Consider the following 16,541-nt stretch of genomic DNA (forward strand, 5'->3'; position numbering starts at 1 on the left):
TAGGCCTGACAACCCAAGTTTAATCTCTAGGACACACATTTTTTTTAAAAAAGTTCACCCAAGGCTTGATGAGCTAGCTCAGGGGGGTCAAGCCTAAAGACCTGAGTTAAGGCAGGTCCACCGCTATGGCAGGTGGCACCAAACAAGCAAATGCAACTGTGTTTCCTTCACAATGTCAACAGTGTAAATGTATCATTACGGCACTTGAAACAATTTGTAATTGCTGCTTCCTCCCGTTTGTGAGGAGGTAGGAGAAAGCCACTTTAAGAAAAAGGTGAGAAGCAGAGCCTCGGCTTACAGAGGTGGAAGGGAAACTTCTGAAAACAAAGAAAGTAAGGGAGACGATTTCTCGATTAATGGAGCATGTATCCCCACAAACATTAATGTCAACATGTCTGAACCCCCTGGGCCTGGAGAGGTGGCTCGGCAGTTAAAGAGAGCTAGCTGCTCTTCCAGATGAGTTCTGATTCCATCCCCAGCCCTCACACGGTGGCACACAACCATCAGCCCTCACACGGTGGCACACAACCATCAGCCCTCACACGGTGGCACACAACCATCAGCCCTCACACGGTGGCACACAACCATCAGCCCTCACACGGTGGCACACAACCATCAGCCCTCACACGGTGGCACACAACCATCAGCCCTCACACGGTGGCACACAACCATCAGCCCTCACACGGTGGCACACAACCATCAGCCCTCACACGGTGGCACACAACCATCAGCTCTCACACGGTGGCACACAACCATCAGCTCTCACACGGTGGCACACAACCATCAGCTCTCACACGGTGGCACACAACCATCAGCTCTCACACGGTGGCACACAACCATCAGCTCTCACACGGTGGCACACAACCATCTGTAACTCCAGTCCCAGGAAATCCAATGCTCTCTTCTGGCCTCACCGGGCACTAGGCATGTAGTGCACACACATACGCAGGCAAAACACTCATCCACACAAAATTAATTAAATAAAAACAACAAAGAAACAAACAAATGAAACACATGAAATATGCTTAAACTTGGTGGAACACACTGTCCTTTGGTTGTAGCCCATTGCCTCCCAGAGGGTTGTTTCCACTGATTATGCTAAGCCATGTTTTCCCAGACTCCTGACCCCTGTCCAATCACTTCTTGCATTATAAGAAAACTGGACAGAAAGGTGCGATTCAATTGATTCTTTACCAGAGTCAAGGATTGATTTTTTAAGACAGGGTTTAGTGTAATACAGGCTGACCTCGAACTTGCTTTGTAGCCAAGACAGTCTAACAGCTTTATCTTTCTGCCTCCGTTTCCCCAGTGATGGGCCCATACCCAGCTTTAGGCATTTTATTCATATTTCTGTTTATTTCTTTGTAGCTCAGCCTGGCCTCAAACTTTATAGTTAATGTACCCAAGGAAAACTTTGAACCCTTGTCTTTCCCACATCCATCTCCCAAGTCCTGGGATTACAGGGGTACACCCCCATCAACACTGGACTGGGACTTGAAAAGATATTCTAAACTCATATTCCAAATTCTGTGATGCTGGGGTACAGTTTTCTGGGGACAACATCTATAATTTGCAAAGACGTCCAAGGCTTCGGCTATTCCAGAGAAAGAACCTAGGCTTTCAAACCAAGCTCTTTTAGAACTGGCCGACAAGCTCAGCAGGCCTGGGATGGGTCTCCCACACCCCCTCTTTTCCCCAAACCCACATCCCGAGCACCCCGACTTCCACAGCGCGGTCATCCAAAGTGCCGCTTCCAGCAGGGGTCGCTGTGATGGCGTCGCCGCGCTCGCGTGAGCCTCGGGATCCGCTCTTGCCGCGTAGGCTTGGGCGGAAGTGGCGGGGCAGGGACGGAGGTGGCTCCCCCGCCTGAGGTCGGCGCGGTCCGGGGAGGGACCGGCGGACTGTGCAGGTGAGTGCGCCCCTACTGGCCCGCCGGCCCAGCCCCTGGCCGGGTGACTTGCCCGCGACCAGCTTCTGCCCCGCAGCGCTCATGCCGGATCTGCGAGTGCGTCCGGTTCCGCAGAGTCGGGCCTGCCCTCGGGGCGTCTCGAACCCCGGGACCGTGGCAATTGAGCTGGCCCAGGCAGTGCGTCCCGGGGCTTGGCCCGATCTGGTTGCAGACACACTGACCCGGGGCCGGACGGCGTGGGAGTGTCCGGCTTCCTTTGACCTTGGGAGATTGGGGAGGTGAGGGATGGGAGGGCTCCAGGGGAACCCCGACCTTGGGTAGAAGTCAGGCTCCGACGTCCGCAGAAGGGAAGAGTTGTCGTAGCTGCAGCGGACCTCAACCAGCTGCAGCCCAGGCCTGGGTCTTAGCGAGCAGTTAGGGAAGGCAGATCCACTTACCAGCCTTGTGCAGTCAAGGGCAGCGTTGCTTTTGTATCCTATGCACTGCCCCTTCTTGGCAGTCTTAGCCTTCGTTAGCAGATTCTATAGCTTTATAAAAATCTCACCCGAAGCAAACCTTATGGGCTTTCTTTCCTAGCATCCTATCACTTCGTATGAAGATTGTCCTTGAACACGGTAGCCCCTGCCTCTTTCCCAGATGCTGGAATTTCAGGCTTGCACTAACTAACTAAAGTTTTCCAATTTAGTTAGTAGGCACTATTCTGTGCGCTTGAGATAAAAGTGAAGGAAAATAAAATAGGGAGGAAGAAGTCTACTTTTGGGTGTATGCACGTGCAGGCAAACTGCATCCAGTAAAGTATGTGGCAGCCTGTGTGATAAGAGGGCTTGGTTGAGCGGGGCATGGTGGCACTGACTTTAATCCCAGCACTCGAGAGAGGCAGAGGCAGGCAAAGCGCTGTGAGTTCGAGGCCAGCCTGGTCCACAAAGTGGGTGCAGGACAGCCAGGGCTAACACGGAGAAACCCCGACCTGGGGTGGGGGGAGGGATTGGTTGGCAAGATAGAATAGAAGTGGAACGGGCAGGCCCACTGAGTGGGTATTTGAGCCTTTTCTTTCTTTCTTTCTTTCTTTCTTTCTTTCTTTCTTTCTTTCTTTCTTTCTTTCTTTCTTTCAAGATAGGGTCTCTCTGTATAGGCTTGAGTGTCCTGTACTCGCCTTGTAGACCAGACTGGCCTCGAACTCAACAGCAATCCGCCTCAGGCAGGAGGGTTGTAATCTGAAGGACAACTGGGCCACAATAACAAAATCTTGCTTTAAAAAAAAAAAAGAAAGAAAAGCTGCTAGCTTTTGTTTCAAGCCACTGAGATAAAGAAGGCTTAGGTGGAGCAAGTCTGAGATCATGAGTTTGTTTTGGGGTACCTGTGAGCAGCTTGTCAGTCACCCATGTGGTCCTGTCATTTAGTCACCCATGTGGTCCTGTTGATTCACAAAGAAGATACCTCGGCCTCGGCAGATAGCCATGCCCGTGGCCATGATCACAGCCTGCGTATATGAAGCAAAGGGAGGGAAACCAGGCCTCGAGTTACCTACAAGTCTGCAGTGGCACAATGCAGGAAGTGTGTAAGGCCTCCACAACTGTGGCAGGCTTCCAGGAGAAAAGTTAGGTGTCAGGCGCGCATCAGGTTACGGTTTCACTCCTCTGACTTTGGGGCTGTGGGGACCTGCCAGCAGTCTACTGCTAAGTCTGCACAGGTGTACAAGAGCGGAATTGGTAAGGATTTAAAACCACAGAAGCCAAAGGTAGTAACCCATGCCTGTAATTCCCGTCCTTTAGAGGCTGAGGCACAAGGATCAAAGAAGTCCAAAGGGGAAAAATATGTTCAAGGGTGGGCAGGTAGCCTCTGCTGCATGGTGAGTTTGAAGCAGCCTGGAATACATGACTTTTTTTTTTTTAACCATGCTTTTATTTATAACATCCTATCATTTCCGTATTTTTAAGACCAGTAGCCTTGGCTATCCTGGACTCACTTTGTAGAATGGGCTGGCCTTGAAATCACAGAGATCTGCCTGCTTCACCTTCCCAGAGTGCCTCCCAACATCACTGCACCTGGCGAGTACATGAAATATTTTTTAAAATATTTATTTATTTATTATTATGTATACAGTGCTCTACCTGCAGGCCAGAAGAGGGCATCATATCACATTATAGATGGCTGTGAGCCTCTATGTGGTTACTGAGAATTGAACTCAGGAGCTCTGGAAGAGTAGTCAGTGCTCTTAACCACTGAGCCATCTCTCCAGCCCCGAGTACATGCAAAAAGAGATCGAGGGGGTGGCAAAGGACCTGTTGGTGCCGCTACCAGAATCTGGAAAGGGACAAATGGTAGGAGGTGGCAGAAGAGTTGGACAGGCAGGAGGCCACACCAAGGAAAGAACCTTTTTTTTTGTTCTGTTTTCTTTTTCGAGACAGGGTTTCTCTGTGTAGCCTTGGCAGTCCTGGACTTAGTAGGCCAGGCTGGCCTCGAACTCACAGCAATCCACTTGCCTCTGCCTCCTGAGTGCTGGGACTAAAGGTGTGCGCCACCACTCCTGGCTCCAGAATAGAGCCTTGTACATGCTAGGCAGACAGTCTAAAACTAGACTACATCCTCAGTGTAAAAATATACAATCTTCTTCCTTTATTCTAATTCTATAGAATTAAAATTCTCTCTTTAGTTAGGTCTCCTTTGGAATACACTGAAATATAGTTCTGCCAATTATGGTGGCCCATGGTTGTCAGCACAGTGTTCTAGAAGCGGAGGCAAGGGAGTCACTCATAGGTTGGAGGCAAGTCTGGTCTATGTAGTGAGTTCCAGGCCAGCCTGGGCTACAGTATGAGACCCTGTTCCCAAAACCAAAGCAAGAGGCTAGGTGGCTCATGCCTTTAATCCCAGCAGAGGCAGGTGGATCGCTGTGAGTTCGAGGCCAGCCTGGTCTACAAAGAGAGTTCCAGGACAGCCAAGGCTACACAGAGAAACCCTGTCTCAAAAAAACAAAAACAAACAAAGGACCACTTTGATCTTGCAGAGGACTAGGGTTGGCTTCCTAACGAGCACACGGTAGTAGCTTGCAACCATCTGTAACTCTTGTTTCAGGGGACCACTGAGGGCACCAGGCACACACATGGTACACATGCGTATGTATAGGCAAAACACTAACACATAAAATAAATAAAGCTAGGAAAAGAAAATTCTAAAAAACCAAACACCGCTGGCTCTGCTTCGCTGTCCCTTTGACAGTGCATAAAGGACAAGCAGCCCAGTCCTGCAGGGTTTGGGTTGGGATTCCAAGAACAGTGGAGTAAGGGATGAGCCTGTGCTGTTTGCTTAGTCTCCCGGTCTCAACCGTAGGTCGTTAGTAGTAGCGTCTGTGTGTTTTCTGTGAGCTGCAGACAGTTGCTATCAGCTTTGGAAATGGAGGTTAGGAAGGGAACTCATAAGGCTTATTATCATAAATCAGTCCTAAATTATAACCTTGAAATAAAGGAAGTGAGCCTCAGACTCAAAATATGAGTGAGGAGAATTCCTGAAGAGTTTTTCAAGTGTTAATGTGTCTTTATTTAAGCTTGTGAGATCACCTCCACCCCAACCCCGGTCTCTCTCATTCTCTTTGGCTACAAGACAGGGTTTCTCTGTGTGTAGTCACCATACCGGGCTAAAATCCCTCCTCTTATTAGCAAATCGTGGTCTTTTAAAAACATCTTGGGGGCTGGAGAGGTGGCTCAGTGGTAAGAGCACTGACTGCTCTTTCAGAGGTCCTGAGTTCAATTCCCAGCAACCACATGGTGGCTCACAGCCATCTATAATGTGATCTAATGTGCATTGTATACATAATAAATAAGCATTTTTCTAAATTTTATTTTAAAAAACCATCTTTGCCTGATGTCAACGCACATGCCTTTGATCTGCCTCTCACTCAAGAGTCAGAGGTAAAACCAAGCGTGGTGGCGCACGCCTTTATCCCCAGCACTCGGGAGGCAGAGGAGATCTCTGTAAGTTTGAGCCCAGCCTGGTCTACAAAGTGAGTCCAGGACAGTCAAGGCCACACACAGAGAAATCCTTTCTCAAAAAAACAAAGTGTGGGGGGGGGCAGTGGGATGGGGCTGGAGAGATGGCTCAGTGGCCAAGAGCATCACCTGCTCTTCCAAAGGTCCTGAGTTCAATTCCCAGCAACCACCAAGCATCTGTAATGTGGTTTGATGCCCTCTTCTGGCCTACCAGGTGTACATGCAGGCAGAACTCTGTATACATAACAATAAATAAATCTTTTTAAAAAAAAATTTAAGAAAAGAAAGAAAGAGACAGACAGACAGAGGTAGGTGGATCTCTGAGTTTGCGGCTTGGTCTATGTAGTAAGTTCCAGACTATGTAGAGAGACCTTGTCTCAAATAAATAAATAAATAAATAAATAAATAAATAAATAAATAAGTGATAGATAGCTAAATGAATGACAGACAGGTGTATGCATGAGTGAATTTCCCATTCTGTTGTGCTGGGAGGTCCGCCACCGCTGTAGTGGGGTGGTTTCTGTTGCGTTTGTGCTAACTAGGATTTGATTGCTGTCTGGCATGTCCAGAAATGACTGCCTTGACTATGGGCTGGAGCCTGGAGCCCCTCCTCCACTCTTTTCTCTCCTCCTTTTTGTTCTAGAGACACAGTTTTTCTGTGTAGCCTTGTTCCTTCCTAGCCCTAGGGATCTAGAGTTGAAATAAGGTGGAGAGATTCATCCGGGTTTTATGGATTTTTTTTCAGACAGGGTTTCTCTGTGTAGCCCTTGATGTCTTGGAATGTGCTGCTCTGGAGGCCAGGCTGCCCTGGAACTTAGAGGTCTGCCTGCTTCTGTGCCCTACCTGAGTGCTGGGATTAAATGTAGTTTTCTTTTTTCCTATTAACAAACTAGTAACAACTACTGTTCCAGAACTATTTAGGGTGAGAAAGAAGAGCAAAATCAGTATTTTCACTGTTTCTGTGACTCACTGGACCCCTGAGACAGTCCCATGAGCAAGTATCTGGATTGCCGCTGGAAAGCTCACCATAGCGTGCTCGGCCTCGGCCTGAGTGGACCGACCGAGCCTTGCACTCGACTTGGGAGTGCACGGCTAGTCGTACAGCGCTCGTGGGGTGTTCGTGCTTGTGTGCTCAGCATGATGCAGCACCGCACCTATGACCTATGCTCAACCGCTTTCCATTGCAGGTGGTGTGCAGCATGGCCGTGCCTGCTGTCAGAGCGCTCACTGGTGCTCTCAGAAAGCCAGACACCTGGGTCGGACTCTGGGGCGTGCTTCACGGGACAGCCTCACACCAACTCTGTGCTTCCTGGAATCGATACTTATATTTTTCTAGTACCAAGTTAAACACATCAAATTATAAAACGCTTTTCCGTAACATTTTCTCTCTGCGACTCCCAGAGCTCTTAGTATCTCCAGAATATATTTTTCCATTTTCCGTACGACTCAAAAGCAATATAAGCTCCAGAAAATCCACTAAAAAGACTCTGCAAAAAGATGCAGATGAAGAGGACTCTGACGAGGAAAGCAGTCACCCCGAGAGGAGTGAGGCGGAAGAGGGGCTCGAGGAGGAGCCGGGTGTGGTCAAGGACTACAAAGACCTGGAAAAAGCAGTACAGTCTTTCCGCTATGACGTCATCCTCAAGACAGGCCTGGATATTGGGAGAAAGTGAGTATGTGAGCCCCGTGCCGCTATGAGCCTGTCTGGCTGGTGGAAGGGTGCACGCCGGGCACTCAGCCTCTCCTAGGAATGACGACCAGAGAGGGAAAGGACAGCACTGTAACCTAATGCAGTCACATCTCTTCACAGATGAGAGAACTGACGGCTGCCTTAGTCCTGTGTGCACACTGTGGCTGTGCTGTGAGTCCTTGACTTAATGACAGACTTGTGTTTTTCTCCGTGGTGGGAGAGTGTTCTACCATGGAAGCATGTCTCCATCCCTAGCAACAACTTCTTAAAGAGAAAGGGATCACTATTAGAGATGCATAGCTAGAAGTCCCTAGCATTTCCCATATCTCACAGTATGAGAAAGTGCATCCAAGAATCAGTAAGCGGAATAGGAGGCGATGGTTGAAAGCGTAGATTCTAGCTGGATGGTGGTGGCGCATGGGTTTAACCCCAGCACTCGGGAGGCAGAGGCAGAGGTGGGCAGATCTCTGAGTTAGAGGCTAACCTGGCCTACAGAACAAGTTCCAGAAGTGCCAAGGAACACACAAAAAACAAAAACAACGCCAGGCATGGTGGCACACACCTTTAATCCCAGCACTTGGGAGGCAGAGGCACTCGGATCGCTATGAGTTCGAGGCCAGCTTGGTCTACAAAAGTGAGTCCAGGACAGCCACGGCTACACAGAGAAACCCTGTCTCGGAAAAAACACAAAAACAAGAAGCCCCTCAAGTTGTGGGACTAGCATGGTAGCTCAACTGGAGGAGCACTCGTCATCAAGCCTGGTGACCTGAGTTCAACTCCTGGGATCCACAAATTGTCCACAGGCACGTGTGCCATGGTACACATGTACCTCAGCCACTCATTCATACACATACACACACTCATTTAAAAAAAAAATAATGCAGGTTCTGGGCCAGTGGGGTGGCCCAGTGGGTAGAGGTGCTTGCATATGGTGCACCAACCTGAGTCCCCTGCTCCCTAGTGGCTCCTGAGGTTGCCCTCTGACATTCACTGTGGCATGCGTTCTCACAAGCACACACAGCATTTTTTTACACAGGCTCTTGAGCTAAAGTGCTGGTCTTGGGGCAGACTACAGTGTGTCAGACTACTTGTAAGGGACCTTATGCCTGCTACTGAAATCTCTGCACCTGTCTCCCTCCTGTAAAACAGGACTAAGAAGCTAGTGGACAAGGTAGTGGCTATGATTTTTTAATTTTTTTATTCTTTTTTAGTTCTTTTAAAAAATGTATTAAATGAGCCAGATGGTGGTGGCTCACACCTTTAATCCCAGCACTAGGGAGCCAGAGACAGGTGGATCTCTGTGACTTTGAGGCCAGCCTGGTCTACAAAGAGAGTCCAAGACAGCAGGGCATTAAAAGTTTGTGTGTGACAGGCAGGGGTGTGCCCACCCTACCGTGTAGACTCAGAAGATTGTTTTTGTGGAGTTCTGTCCTTGCAGTTGTGTACATTCGAACCTGTGCCTTTCTTTCATCTCAGAGCCCCCTTTTTTACTTTTTTTTTTGGGGGGGGGGGTAAGTATGAGTGTTCTATGTGCATATATGGTGCATGCCAGAAGAGGGCATCAGATCACATCCCATTATAGATGGTTGTGAGCCAACATGTTTGGTTGGTTGGTTGATTGGTTTTTGGTTTTTCAAGGCAGGGTTTCTTTGTGTAGCCTTGGCTGTCCTGGATTCGCTTTGTTCGCCAGGCTTGCCACCAACTTACAGAGATCCATTTGCCTCTGCCTATGAGCCAACATGTGGTTGCTAGGAATTGAACCTAGGACCTCTGGAAGAACAGCCAGTGTTCTTAACTGCTGAGCCATCTCTCCAGCCGGCCCCACCCCCATCCCCCTTTTTACCTTTTAAAGCCATATTCTCACTCTATAGCCCATGTGTAAGGTAATGACACAGAGCCCTATTAGATTTATTCAACAAGCTTTAAGCTCTATAACTGGGCAGCTGTTCACCTATGCTGACCCAATTATGCTAGTCCCCACCTCCCAGCCACACGTCCTTTTACTTGCCACCTCAGTCTTGCCTTGGCCTTCTGGTCTAATTCTCTGTCCTCATCTTGAACTCTCCATGGCTTTTCTTTTTCTCTTTTCCTCTTCTTTCCTCTTTTTTCTGGTCCCTACCTGAGACACCCACCCCCACCCCCTCACTGGGAAGGAAAGTCCCACCCTCTGTCTCCTCTGTCCAGTCCTTGGCTCTTCAGCTTTATTAACCAATCAGAGATGATCAAGAACCCTACACAACATTGAGACCAGAGATTAGAAATGACAGTACTCATGTCTGGGGCTGCGACCAGATCTCAGGGCACAGAAGTGGGCGTCTGAATATACAGTGCACAGGACCCTCCCCCAGCACCCGCTGACCCAGAACTCACAGTTTAGTCCCTGAGGGCCTCAAACTCACTGGAATCCTCCTGAGTACTGGATTCGAGGTGTGAGCAACTGGGATCAAGGCCTGTGTAAAGCACTGTGACTGGGCCTGGTGTGTAGCATGCGCTCTGTGTTTTACTGGTACAAACACTGGGTCACTTGCAGTGTGCAGAAGTTGGAGTGTGCATTTTGACATGTCGTTAGTACAGTCATTCTCTCCATTAGATGTGTTCTGGAAGTGACTCACTGCCCAGGAGGTCCTGGTTTTTTTGTTTTGTTTTGTTTTGTTTTTTGTTTTTTGTTTTGTTTTGTTTTTTTAAGACAGGCTTTCTCTGTGTAGCCTTGACTGTCCTAGATACCCTAGACTCATTCTGTAGACCAGACCAGGCTGGCCTTAAAGTCACATCAATCCTCCTGCCTCTGCCTCCCTGAGTGCTAGGACTCAAGGCCTGCACCGCCACACCCGGTTGCCTCGTCATTCTTTCAGCAGCCATTGACGGCGTGTACCCACCCTGGGTGAGAACTGTAGTAGGGAAAGGGTGGGGAGCTGGCTGTGGTGGCTCACGCTTTTAATCTCAGCACAAGTTGGGGAGAGGCAGGCAGATCTCTGAGTTGAGTTGTGGTAGCAAAATCAAGATTTCCTGTGTATCTTTATGACATCGTTAATTGTGTATTTTAATTTGTTTAAGTCCATGGAACATAAAGACAGTAGGCACAATTTACAGCATCCTGATCAGGATTGCTAGTCGCTGTCTTAACGTCCGACTCACTCCTCTAGGGCCTACTGTCCCAGAAGAGTGGTCACTGCCTTTGTTAAGGCGAGCCTGATGTTAGTCATGTGGACTCAGGTCACCAGAAGGAAAGGTCGTGTCTGTGTGTTCCTCCAGTCTGGTCAGCAGGGGTTTAAAGTCAGAAGTGAACGCTGTCAGATGGGAATTACTCCACCTCAGTGCACACGGGCCTCTCCGTGTGTGTGGCGCCTGTTTTTTCTCAGTGCAGAGCAGGTAGCCAAGGGGCAGGAAGCACACACTCATTCTGAGCGTTGTAACTCACTGAGCTACTGCCGTGCAGTTGCTTCTAAAACCCCAGTGGCCTGAGTACCAGCAAGCCTTTCAGGATCTGAAACGCCCCTTGGTCCCCCTGGTTTAGATGAGATAGGTGACTGCCACTTTCACTCTGTCTCAAATTTCCCCCCAAAAGTGCAGGTTTCTTATGGGGACCCACTGAGGAGGTCCTAAGTAAGTACCAAGAGTCACTGTTGTTCTCAGAGCTGTGTAACTGTTGGATGTATTTCTGTTTCAAGGCTTTTTTTTTTCTTTTTACTAGCAAAGTAGAAGATGCGTTCTACAAAGGTGAACTCAGACTGAACGGGGAGAAATTATGGAAGAAAAGCAGAACGGTGAGCCTGAAATGACAGCCGCATGGCCCTGCTGTTGCTTTCCAGTCGGTGCTGTCCCAAACCCCCATGGGCCCTCTCTGAGGTCCTGGTCATGCTGGTGTGAGTCATTTGTGGGCCACTGCTGCTTCTCAGCCTTCATGACTTAGGAGTAAGAAGCCTTTGGAGTCAGCCACCCACAGGACGCCAGCTGTCCTGACTCAGACTGCTAGGGCTAGAGTCAGCCCTGTGGATCATGGCAGGTAGATGACAAAGAAAGGTTTGACTGAGCCCTGTCACTGAGCAGATGTTTCATTCCGTTCACTTCAGCAGAAGTTCTTGCTGGGACTGTCTGCTTCCTGATGAGTAGCTAGCCAAAAAAAAAAAAGTCTGGCCAGGCGCTGGTAGCACACTCCTTCAATCCCAGCACTCAGGAGGCAGAGGCAGGTGGATCCCTGTGAGTTCGAGGCCAGCTTGGTCTACAAAGTGAGTCCAGAAGAGCCAAGGCTACACAGAGAAACCCTGTCTCGGAAACAAAACAAAAGGTCTGACAAGTCAATATCAACACTACAAAATTGGAAGAAGTCTATGGGAGAAAGGGGATTTGAGTTGTGCCCTTGTCATCCCAGCACTGTTAAGTCTGAGGCCAGAACATCATGAGTCACACATCAGCCAGGGCCTCCTCTCCAGCCCCTGTATTAATTTTCTTCATGCCTTTTATACTTTGAATTTTTTTTAATTTTATGAATATGTGTTTTGCCTACATATATGTATGTGCATAATGTGTGTGCCTGGTACCCACAGAGGCCAGAAGGAGGGTATCAGGTCTTCCAGAATCCCAGAACTGAAATTAAGAATGGTTGTGAGTTGGGCAGTGGTGGTGCACGCCTTTAATCCCAGCACTCGGGAGGCAGAAGCAGGCAGATCTATGTGAGTTGGAGACCAGCCTGGTCTACAAAGGGACTCCAGGATAGTGAAGGGCTACAGAGAAACCCTATCTCGAAAAACAACAACAAAAAAGAATGGTTTTTGTGTGTGTGAGTGCTGGGAACCGAGGCAAGTTTCTGCAAGGGTAACACGAGCTGCTGAGAGCTGAGCCGACTCTCCAGCTCCGGTATGCACTCCCTTCCTGCCTTTTATTTTCTGGCTAGTTCAAGGATACGAAATGTGGGGCGTGGATGTGGAGGCTAGAGGACAATTTGAAGGAGTGGGCTCATTCCTCCCTCCATGCTGGTTTCAGGGATCAAACAGGTCATCAGGCATTGCTACAAGTGCTGAACCGTGCCCCCCTCCCCCTGAGTTTTTGGTTGTTTGAGCAGGGTCTCGCAGTATGACCCTGGCTGGCCAGGAACTCATGTAGACCAAGCTAGCCTGCCTGAGTGCGGGGATAAAGGATGTTCTGTTGTGGTTTTAACCATGAGATTATCACTTAACAAAATAACAAAGATATAAGACATCTTTAAAAGTTTGAAAGCTGGACTAGGGATGTAGCTCATCTGGTAGAGTGCTTGCCTGAGGTGTGAAAGAAGCCCTGGAATTAGCCCCTCAGCATCACAGAAACCCGAGCAGGGAGAAGGGCCAGAAGTTCCAGGTCATTCCCTCCTATAGAGTGAGTTTGAGGCCATCCTGGGATAGTCCATACCTGTCGGGGGTAAAGGGTGGCTTAAAACCTGAGGCCTGTGCTCAGAAACAGAAGCTATTGGCACTGAGGGCATAACAAAGAGGCAGTTTTGAAGGGTAGTTTTCAGTTTCCTTTCATGTTCAGAGGCCTCCTAGGGCGGAGTCTGAACTGCCTCGTGTTGTCTTGGGATGAGGAGCATCACTGTGTTGTCTGTGCACTGGTGGACATGGAGACTCTTTCAGTCCTTGCTCGTAGGCATCAGTGATGCCACCTATATCACAGAAAGTGCAGAGGCTGCCTCTATTCCTGTTTCAACTGCTAGTCAAGGCCAGGGAGTTCTGGTGACCTTAGGCTGGCAGGTGCCGAATGACCTGTCAGCCACTGGTCAGTGAGCTGCACAAAAGCCAGTGCTCCAGATGGGCCTTCTCCACTGCTCTCTGCTTTCTACTGTAGCTGGGCTGCCTTCTCCACGCCCCCTGCCAGAGCCTCATTTGCAAACTCCGTAAGCCTGTTTTTTCCTCCGTTGCTTTGAGGTATTGTTAACTGCAGCCTAATTGCTTCATTCTGCCTTGGGTGTTCTGTTGTAGGCTGCTTTCCAGATTTCTCCTGAGGGTCAGCAAAGGCAGAGGCCAGTATGGCTGGCTGGTTACTAGGAGGCCTGGTAGCCATAGAAACTGCAGCTAAGGGGAGATTTGAAATGTAGATATCTGTAACAGCCACTAATCCCAGCCAGTTTTGCTTTGTGTCTGAGCCGACCAGGCCTTGGATGGGACTGAATAAAGCACGCTTGCCTCCTGGCCTGCTCCATGCAGCCAGTGCTGAGCAGAAGGCCCTGAGGGGTCAGGCCGCGCCCCCCACCTGCCACTGAGCAAAGGTTTGCTGAGTCCTGCAAACTAGGCGGGGTCCAGAGTGCAGGGTGCTGTGTGACCCTGCTCCCTGCTCTGCACGGGGGCCTGGGAAGCTCAGGCATGGGCACTGACCGCCGCTGTGCTAAACGCCCCTCCCCAGCGTTAGCTGAGCTAAGAGGAAACATTATTTGAGCCCTAGAAGGAAAGAATGTGGTCACTTTTTTTCCTTTCCTTTTTTTAAAAACATTTTTATTAGCACATACTAATTATTCATAATAACATTTCATTATGGCATTTTCATACATGTATATGATGTGTTTTGATTGTATTCACCTCCCCATGACCTCCCTTGTGTATTGTGCCCCCCCCCACCCGCTTTCCTTACTTTACCCAACTAGTCACCCTTAGACTTTCTTGGAGTTCTTCCTTTTTGTTTGTTTGTTTGTTTGAGACAGGGTTTCTCTGTGCAACAAGCCTTGGCTGCCCTCGAACTCACAAAGATCTTCCTACCTGTGCTTCCCAAATGCTTGGAGTAAAGGCTTGCGCCACCACGCCCAGCCAGAAGATCACTCCTACAAAGATCCTCTTAAACTGGAGTTACAGACAGTTGTGAGCCACCATGTGGGTGCTGGGAATTGAACTCAGGACCTCTGGAAGAGCAGCCAGTGCTCTTAACCACTGAGCCATCTCTCCAGCCTTCGTCCTACCTCAGCTGGGATCACAGGCATGAGCAATCTTACCCAGCTTCAGCCCATTTTGGCTGCTGCGATAGCTCAGCAGGTAGAGGTGCCTGCTGCGGTGCCCAGTAGCCTAAGTTCTGTCCTGGAACCCACATGACTGAAGACGTTAGCCACAGTTACCCTCCAGCTTCCTCACACGCCTTGGCACACACATGTGCCCCACACCCCAAAATAATCACATAGTTTCAAAATTTTTTAAGTGTGGGCTCAAGAGATGGTTACTAAGAGCACTGGCTGCTCTTCTAAAGGACCCAGATTCAATTCCCAGCACCCACATGGTGGCTCACAAACGCCTGTAACCCCATTTCCAAGGGATCCCTGCTATCTGACTTCAAAAGACACAAGGCATGCACATGGCACATAGACATACATACAGGCAAAATGCTCATACATAAAACAAATCTTAAAAACTTAAGTGATTTTGAATGAAATGTGCCGTTTTCTAAGCTGTGTATTTTTTTATGGAAGGGGATGCTTGCTTAATTCTTTTTGAAGTGATGGGTATTTTGTCCACTTGTATGTCTGTGTACCATGTGTGTACCTGGTGCCCATGGAGGATAGACAAGAGTATCATATCCTCTGGAAATGCAGTTAACCACCGAGCCATCTCTCCAGGACCTTCAATAGTGGTCCACATATAAGTGGCTTTAAGCCAATAGAAGCAGTCATTCACCCTTTAGTTTGGCAGAAACAACAGCATGCAGCCAGGGTGAGTTTAGCCCCTCCCGAGTTCCTGGCAGGATTCTCTTAATGTCCTGAGCTGCTTGGAGCAGGTATCTGCCGGTGTTTCCATGCACTGGACAAAGTGGGCCCTGGGGGTAGCATGGCTGCTCCAGGGTGTGGGTCGGCAAGCTCTAGCCACAAGCCCTCTGCGAAGATCAGTTTGACCTCGGCCCCTCTAGCCAGCCCTCCCTCATTTTCATGGCCTGAAGCTGATATCTCTCCCAGGACAGCCAACCCTTGCTCCATAGCGACTGATGGCTAACAAACTCTACCGTCCCATTTTAGAAGGGTCACCTGGGTTAAAAATCAGTGCCGATTTTCTTCCTGGCACATCTAGTGCTTTCTTTTGCACATCCTTGCTTAGGCTGTGCCCTGCTTTTCTGTGTTTACCAATGTTCCCCAAACAGATTCGTTCAAACACTTGTGACATGATCTTCTCAACCTAGGTCATCCAATAGGCCAGTCATCTCTATCAGAAGGAAGCTGCTGGCTGGCGTCAGGCCCCCAAGCTTTCTGCTGCCTCCTATACGCTCACCATGCAGTGCAGTTCAGACCTAGGCTCCCTCTTCTCTCTTGCTCTGCCTGTGCGGCAGCCACCACATTAGAACAAAGCAGGGCTGTTTGACTTGGCCTAAGTCTCCCAGCTGGAGTAAAGGTTGTTTCCCTTGTATTCTCAGGTGAAGGTGGGAGATACACTAGACCTCGTCACTGGAGAGAACAAAGAGACAGGAACTGAGGTGGTGATGCGCATTCTCCTGAAAAGCGTCTATGAGGAGAAGACGGAAAGTGACAGGTACCGAGTGGTGTTGCGACGGTGGAAGAACTTAAAGCTGCCCAAGAAGACCACATCTAAATGAACGCCACTTCTACACATGGTTGTAGAGAAGGCGCAGCATAAAAGGACATTCTTACTGAAATAAAGTTGTCGTGTCACCTGTGCAATCACTGGAGCCTTTTGTGGAAGCTGGGATCTGTGGGTTTCCCTCTTGGGCTGGGCTGGTGCTCCCTGAGCCCTGGCATTGTGAGAGCCCCCATGACCTGTGCAGACCAGGCCAGAGAGGACGCTAGAGCCTGCCTGCCATCTCCTGTATTAACTACCTCAGGAGTCACTGTAAAATAAATTGGCCTTGGTTTTTTGTGGGGTTTTGCTTTATTGTTGGTTTTTGTTTTGTTTTTGTTAGGCAGTGTGTCTTAGGGTTTTATTGTTGTGAAGAGACACCATGACCACAGCAGCTCTTATAAAGAAAAGCATTTAATTGGGACTGCTTTACAGTTTCAGAGGTTTAG

At 49.0% G+C, this 16,541-nt stretch overlaps 1 protein-coding gene across 1 annotated transcript; it reads left to right on the plus strand.

Moving 5' to 3' along the window:
- Nucleotides 1-1,803: 1,803 nt before the first annotated feature.
- Nucleotides 1,804-16,196, plus strand: MTRES1 (mitochondrial transcription rescue factor 1). The gene is made up of 4 exons (XM_084774456.1): nt 1,804-1,909; nt 7,080-7,561; nt 11,274-11,346; nt 15,932-16,196. Exons 2-4 carry the CDS (start codon nt 7,092-7,094, stop codon nt 16,109-16,111), a joined length of 723 nt encoding a protein of 240 aa, XP_084630582.1. The 5' UTR covers nt 1,804-1,909; nt 7,080-7,091; the 3' UTR covers nt 16,112-16,196.
- The last annotated feature ends 345 nt before the right edge of the window (nt 16,197-16,541 follow it).

The sequence above is a fragment of the Acomys minous genome (assembly GCF_964271855.1).
Source record: "Acomys minous genome assembly, chromosome: 3".
Taxonomy (NCBI): Eukaryota; Metazoa; Chordata; class Mammalia; order Rodentia; family Muridae; genus Acomys; species Acomys minous.